The 7,738-nt window shown below is 44.9% G+C and overlaps 1 protein-coding gene across 1 annotated transcript in view; it reads left to right on the top strand.

The window, feature by feature from the left end:
• The window catches only part of slc17a6b (solute carrier family 17 member 6b), a 14,580-nt gene extending 7,320 nt beyond the window's left edge, over positions 1-7,260 (top strand). Inside the window, exons 9-12 of the mRNA XM_037689411.1 lie at positions 2,861-2,993; positions 3,292-3,402; positions 4,872-4,999; positions 6,110-7,260. Coding sequence (XP_037545339.1) covers positions 2,861-2,993; positions 3,292-3,402; positions 4,872-4,999; positions 6,110-6,454 — 717 coding nt within the window. The 3' untranslated portion in view covers positions 6,455-7,260. The remainder of the gene's footprint in view (positions 1-2,860; positions 2,994-3,291; positions 3,403-4,871; positions 5,000-6,109) is intronic.
• The last annotated feature ends 478 nt before the right edge of the window (positions 7,261-7,738 follow it).

Raw genomic sequence — 7,738 nt, 5'->3', positions numbered from 1 at the left:
ATAGATAGATAGATAGATAGATAGATAGATAGATAGATAGATAGATATGTACAGAGAGAGAAAATAAAAAGCAGAATAGACACATTTAGAAAAAGACACATGAACATCCATCTTGAGTCTCATTCCTTTCATGGCAGCGAGTGATAAAAACATCTGGATAGCAGCTCTTTGATCTGAAATGTTGTACAATTTGGTCGATGGCATTACATAATTAAATTATATAGAATAGGGGGCAGTGCCACTGGATCAGCAGACTGGGGTGGTAGTTCCCTTCTTCTAAAAGGGGGACCAGAGGGTGTGCTCCAATTAAAGGGGCATCACTCAGCCTCCCTGGTAAGGCCCATTCAGGGGTACTGGAGAAGAGAGTCCTATCGTTGGTTGAACCTCAGATCCAGGAGGAACAATATGGGTTCCATCCTGGCCGTGGAACACTGGACCAGCTCTTTACCCTCACTAGGGTCCCTGAGGGGTCATGGGAGTTTGCCCATCCAGTCTACATGTGTTTTGTGGATTTGGAGAAGGCATTCAACCGTCTTCCTCGAGATACACTGTGGGGGGTGCTCCGTGAGTATGGGATTGGGAGCCTGTTTTTATGGGCTGTTCAGTCCCTATACAAGTGGTGTGAGAGTTTGGTTTTCATTGCCGGCAGTAAGTCAGACCCCTTCAGGGTGGGAGTTGGACTCAGCCAGGGCTGCCCGTTGTCACAGATTCTGTTCTTAACTTTTATGGACAGAACTTCTCGGTGTAGCCGGGGGGGTGGAGGGTTTCCTGTTCGTTGGCCTCAGGATTCATCTCTGCTCTTTGCAGATGATGTGGTCCTGTTGGCATCATCATGCCATGATCTTCAGCTCTCACTGAAGCGGTTCACAGCTGAGTGTGAAGCAGCTGGGATGAGAATCAGCACCTCCAAATCTGAGGCCATGGTCCTCAACTGGAAAAGGGTGGATTGTTCTCTTCAGGTCGGGGGTGAGGTTCTGCCTCAAGTGGAGGAGTTCCAAGTATCTCAGGGTTTTGTTCATGAGTGAGTGAAGAATGGAGCGTGAGATTGACAGATGGATTGGTGCAGCGTCTGCAGTATTGTGGGCTCTGTACTGGTCCGTTGTAGTTAAGAGGGAGCTGAACTGTAAGACAAAGCTCTCTGTTTACTGGTCGGTCTACGTTCCTCCCCTCACCTCTGGTCATGAACTCTGGTAGAGACTGAAAGAATGAGATCATGGATCCAGGAGGTTGAAATGAGTTTCCTCTGCAGGGTAGCTGGACTCTCCCTTAGAGACAGGGTGAGAAGTTCAGTTATCAGGAGAGACTCAGAGTAAAACCACTGCTCCTCCACATCCAGAGGAGACAGTTGAGGTGCTTCGGGCATGTCCAACTGGGAGAAGACTGCAGGGAAGACCCAGGACACACTGGAGAGACCATGTCTCCCGGTTGGCCTGGGAATGCCTTGGAGTCCTCCCAGAAGAGCTGGAAGAGGCTGTGGAGAGAGATGTCTGGACCTCCCTGCTCAAGATGCTGCCCCGAGACCCAACTTCAGAATAAGTGGAAGATGATGGATGGATAGAATAATGTATTAATTTAACCTTTATTTTTACATGTTAGTGTAATGAGCCTCGAGGACTCATTTAGAGAGAGACCTGATTTAAACAAAGTGAGGACAACAGTTGACAATCACATAAAAACACATCAAATGAAAAGTAAATAGAAGAAATTAAATAAAACAAAATAAAATCAAGCTACATTATGAAAAATGTGATATGACATGTAGCATACAACACAATATACAGTCCCTGTATGACCGGTGTCAGAGCCTGGTCCGCATCGCCGGCAGTAAGTCGGGCTTGTTCCCGGTGAGAGTTGGACTCCACCAAGGTTGCCCTTTGTCACCGATTCTGTTCATAACTTTTATGGACAGAATTTCTAGGCGCAGCCAAGGTGTTGAGGGGATCCGTTTTGGTGGCCTTAGGATTGCGTCTCTGCTTTTTGCAGATGATGTGGTCTTATTGGCTTCATCAGATCGTGATCTACAGCTTTCGCTGGAGCGGTTCGCAGCCGAATGTGAAGCGGCCGGGATGAAGATCAGTTCCTCCAAATCCAAGGCCATGGTCTTGAGCCGGAAAAGGGTAGAGTGCCCTCTCCGGGTCAGGGAGGAGGTCCTACCCCAAGTGGAGGAGTTCAAGTATCTTGGGGTCTTGTTCACGAATGAGGGAAAAATGGAGCGTGAGAGGCGGATAGGTGCAGCGTCTGCAGTGAAGCGGGCGCTGTACAGGTCTGTCGTGGTGAAGAGAGAGCTGAGTCAAAAGGCGAAGCTCTCAATTTACTGATCGATCTACGTTCCCACCCTCATCTATGGTCACGAGCTTTGGGTTGTGACCGAAAGAATGAGATCTCGGATTCAAGCGGCCAAAATGAGTTTTCTCCGCAGGGTGTCTGGGCTCTCCCTTAGAGACAGGGTGAGAAGCTCGATCATCCGGGAGGGACTCAGAGTAGAGCCGCTGCTTCTCCACGTCAAGAGGAGCCAATTGAGGTGGCTTGGGCATCTGTTTAGGATGCCTTCTGGACGCCTCCCTGGTGAGATGTTCTGGACACGTCCCACCGGGAGGAGGCCCAGAGGAAGACCCAGGACACGCTGGAGGGACTATGTTTCTCGGTTGGCCTGGGAACGCCTCGGGATTCCCCCGGAAGAGCTGGCCCAAGTGGCTGGGGAGAAGGAAGTCTGGGCCTCCCTACTTAGGCTGCTACCCCCGCGACCCGACCCCGGATAAGCGGAAGAAAATGGATGGATGGAGTGATTTTTGGCGTTCTTTTAGAAACACCTGACAAATGTCCAGTGTGGACATTATTTCTGATGTTTTGCCATTTGCAGGTCGGGATCCTCTCTGCCCTCCCACACTTGGTGATGACTATCATCGTGCCCATCGGCGGTCAGCTGGCCGACTTCCTGCGCAGCAAGAACATCCTGACGACCACCACCGTCAGGAAAATGATGAACTGTGGAGGTGAGGAGCCTGAGCTGTAGACGAGCTGAAGATGTCCACATCTGTCTGTGCACAGCTGCCGGGCGTGACCCTCAGCCTTTGCGTCTCTTTAGCAGATGTTCACAGATGTTTTACAAACGTCTATGACTCACTGATCGTGGCATCGATCTCACAACTGTCACCAACACAATGAGGGCAGACAATGTTTCACACCTGATTCAACTGATGACCAGCAGCCTGTGTGTGTGTGTGTGTGTGTGTGTGTGTGTGTGTGTGTGTGTGTGTGTGTGTGTGTGTGACTGATGCCGTCTGTCACCAGGATTTGGGATGGAGGCCACGCTGCTGCTCGTGGTTGGATATTCCCACAGTAAAGGAGTGGCTATCTCCTTCCTCGTTCTGGCTGTAGGCTTCAGTGGATTTGCTATATCGGGTAAGCAACATTTCAAATAAACAACTGATTATTTTTCTGTATTTAAAGCTGAGCCTCTAGTTGTTCAGTTTGTTGTTTTGGGCGGCTGTGGCTGAGCGGTTAGAGCAGTCGTCCTCCAATGTGAGAGTTGGGGGTTTGATTCCACCAGCAGTCATATGCTGAAGTGTCCTTGGGCAAGACACTGAACCCTCATTGCCTCTGATGTGTGTCCCATCAGTGTCTGAATATGATAAAGCTCTGATTAGTCTCATTAGAATGATTTGTTCATTTATCTTTGTAGAGATCTAGTATAGAGCTGTATGAATGGTTACATGAGGCACAGATTGTTGTAAAGAGTTTTGAGTGTCTTGATCAGAGAGAAAGGAGCTGTATAAGTACAGTCCATTTACCATTTATAATTTTAATGATTGATTTCCCGAGTTTAAAATGTATGTATTTGGTCTTAAAGCAACAGTTTAATTATTTGAAGTGTGTTTCCATAAAGTGTATAAACAAATATCTTACCTGCTATAGATAGCTTCTTAAAATATGTCAGTTTTGGAGAAACATATTTAATTTGATGGATGGGCTAACAGTTAGTCTGAGCAGAACAGTTTGATAGTTTTTCCAGTGAGCATCATTAAATTATAATTAACTCTTGAATGAGGTCAATTTATCATTAAACATATCCACACAAAGTTTTGAAGTTATCTGCGAGCACGAACACTGGCTGCTGCAGCTGGTGGCACCTTTCTACGTAATGATGTTGTACTTCTGCACTGTCGTACCTAAATATCTTACTTTATACAAATGTTTGCATGAACCACATGTTTTATACTGGAGTGATTTTAAGATATTAAAAATCATTTCATATCTAAGACTAGCCATTATCTTGTCAATTTAATCAGAAATAAACTTTTCTCCAAACTGAGGTCAGTCAAACAGCTATCAGCAACAGGTAAGACACTGACGGTCTATTGAAGCCCATTTCTATGGAACATTGTCTTCATGAGACTAACTTGTCTAAATAAAGGTGGAATGAATGAACACAAGGCAAACGTGATGCGATCTGTTGGTTTTGTGCTGCGTGCTTCTTGTCTGGGACACGTCAGCAGCACTGGTGAGACACAAGTTTAACATGCGGTTGCAGAAAGGACTGCTTTTGTTCCGGTCATGCTCCACATCTTGTTGTTTTCCTGCAGAGCTCTGGCTGCAGAATCAGTTTCCAGCTTTCTCCTGGAGTCTTTAATAATTCAGTGCTCGCTGTCTCGGGGGACACCAGGCAGCCAGAGTGGGGGAGGAGGAGGGAGGCGACAGTGTGTTGATGCCTCTTTGCAACAAGATGGTCACCATTTGTGCAGATTTATTTTTAGCTGTACTCTTTATTTTAGTGTTCACCCACATTTAGATGTACAAACTGAAAACATTTCTAAAAAGGTTGACTTTGTCTGCATCTTTCCTGGTTATGCCACAGTTGTTCCTCGTTGCAGGTTTTAATGTGAACCACCTGGACATCGCTCCTCGCTACGCCAGCATCCTCATGGGCATCTCCAACGGTGTGGGGACTCTGTCTGGGATGGTCTGCCCACTCATCGTTGGTGCTATGACAAAGAATAAGGTGACGTCTTCACATCCAAACACAAAATTAATACATATTAATTAATGAATTAGTTTATTCCAATTTTGATTACTTTACATTTAGAATAACACATTATTAATTGTAAACAAAACAATGAATAAAGGAGTAGGCTGATTATTACCAACTTGCAGTATGTTGGTACAAACTGAAGCTTGAACAGGTGAAACCATGATGCAGCTTTCTAATAGTGTGCATTTCTATGTACATGGAATTCAAGATTTGCTAGATTCCCTATAAATTAATATAATGCAACAGTTGTAAGCTAATGTAAGACATAAATGGTTACAGAAATAAAAACTGTCCAGAAGTGGATGAATATGTGAGACATGATGACACAAAGGATCTAATACAACATTAAATATCATCACCTCACGGATTAAAAGAACAAATCAGAGATGAAATGAGACTCAGTGACAGTCAAAGTTTGATCACTTACAATAAATATAGTTGTGGTTTTACAACAGCTGTTAGACATTTAGTTAATTCAAGCTTTATTTCTACAGGTGAGTCCCATTGAGCCTCGAGGACTCATTTACAAGAGAGACCTGATTTAACAAAGAGCGATGACAACAATGGACAATAATAAAGGATGCGTACAAATTATTGTTTTTCTTTTTAACAAGTGAAAATAAATTAGTAAGAGCTGCTAACCCTAACCCTGCCTCTCAGCGAGAAGGTTGCTGGTTCAAATCCCAGTCCAGGGGCCTTTCTGTGTGGAGTTTGCATGTTCTCTCCGTGCTGCGTGGGTTTTCTCCGGCTACTCTGGTTTCCTCCCACAGACCAAAAACATGCATGTTAGGCTGATTGGTGACTCTAAATTGTCCCTAGGTGAGAGAGAGAGTGGTTGTTTGTCTCTATGTGTCTCTGTGATGGACTGGAGACATGTCCAGGGTGTCCCCGCCTCTCGCACAGTGACTGCTGGACATGGGCACCAGTGACCCAAAATGGAAGAAACGGGTAAAAGATAATGGATGGATGGAAAATACTATGGGAATTAAAAGGATAATTCAAAGGAAAAGTAGATATATTATAGATATATTTTTAATTTGCATTAATAAGAAGACAAACGTTTTCTCTGTTTCCCTCCAGACCAGAGAGGAGTGGCAGTACGTCTTCCTCATAGCTTCCCTGGTGCACTATGGAGGGGTCATTTTTTACGGGATCTTTGCATCTGGAGAAAAACAGCCGTGGGCCGACCCCGAACTCACCAGTGAGGAGAAATGTGGCTTCATCGATGAAGACGAGCTGGCGGAGGAGACGGGCGACATCACCCAGAGTTATGGAGCTTTTGGGGGTCCAGCTAAAACGTACGGTGCGACCACGCAGGTGAACGGAGGCTGGGCCACCGGCTGGGAGAAGACGGAGGAGTACGTCCAGGAGGAGGCACAGGAAGGAGGCTACGGAGGCTACAGGCAGGACGAGGGCTACTCTTAGAGCACAAACACACACGCGTGTCCTGTGCGCATCACTTTGAGTCAAACAGCAACAAATGACAAACAAGAAAATCTGCGGTCCATCCTGGTTTTGTTGCACAAACTAAAAACAAAAAGAAAAAATGATCGACTCCATGTGAAACGACTAAAATCTATAAATATATTTGATGAGTAGAGGTGTAGCACATATCAGATTGGCAGTATGTAAATGTACCAATATGCATATTGATAATAGATATATTTATTTGGAGTGCAAATGTGCGTAAACGTAATTATTTCCATCCCATCAGCTGAGGCTTCCTGACCACACTGACCATCACTGGTCAGTTACTGGTTTCAGTCCAGCAGCCTGTAAACCAGTCATCTGAGTGTAGATAAATCACCGCACAACACCGACATGAAAGTGGACGCTCTGAAGTTCTAGATCTATCAGTCCTGACTTGTGTCTGGAAACGACCTGAAACACTTTAATCAAGTTAAACGTCTTTAAATGCGTTTTCTCTTGAACCTGATCTCACTGTAGTTCCTCTGCAGCTGAAGCCACGGTTCACATCTTTCATGCACGTCATCTCTGTTGATCTCAGCTCGGAGAAAACATGATGATCTCTACATGTATTAAAACTTGGCACCGTGCAAGGTCCTGGAGCTGAAGACGACCGAGCAGCATCTCCACAGGACGCGTCCAAGTTGAAGATGAGAGAACGTTGTTGATCTGCAGGAAACTGCTGTGCCAAAGGTTCAGCACAAAGAAACACAAGGAATCACAAAAGATACAGAAATAACAGAGAATTATAAAAATAACAGAGAATTATAAAAATATCAGAGAATATAAAATTAACAGAGAATATAAAATTAACAGAGAATATAAAATAACAGAGAAAATAAAAATACCAAGAGTTCAGGTGTTTATTGTGGCGCAGGATTAATTAGACACAGGGAGGAAGGACATTTCAAGTCCTGCCTTTGCTGCTGTTTGTTCAAATATAAATGTCATTTTAACGTTTACTGTAATTAGTTATCTCATGCTTAAAAAAGTCATGTGACATCGTGAGTAGGCGGGGCCACATCTCTGGTGCAACATGGCGGCTCCCATCAGGCTTCAGTCCCGCTGAGCCCGTGTTACATCACATGCAGATGCTGATTTCACATTGACAGGTTTCAGTCCAACTGGGCTCAAGTCCAAAGTTCAGTCCTGCTGTTTTAAAATAGCTGCAGTCTCACATCACTACTTGTCAATAAGTAAACCTTTACGCTGGCTCTCAGTTCCACATGACTTCATGATTTG

This window comes from Nematolebias whitei, chromosome 2 (genome assembly GCF_014905685.2).
Source record: "Nematolebias whitei isolate Nwh7 chromosome 2, NemWhi1, whole genome shotgun sequence".
NCBI classification, from domain to species: Eukaryota; Metazoa; Chordata; class Actinopteri; order Cyprinodontiformes; family Rivulidae; genus Nematolebias; species Nematolebias whitei.
This window is presented reverse-complemented; position numbering and strand designations above follow the sequence as displayed.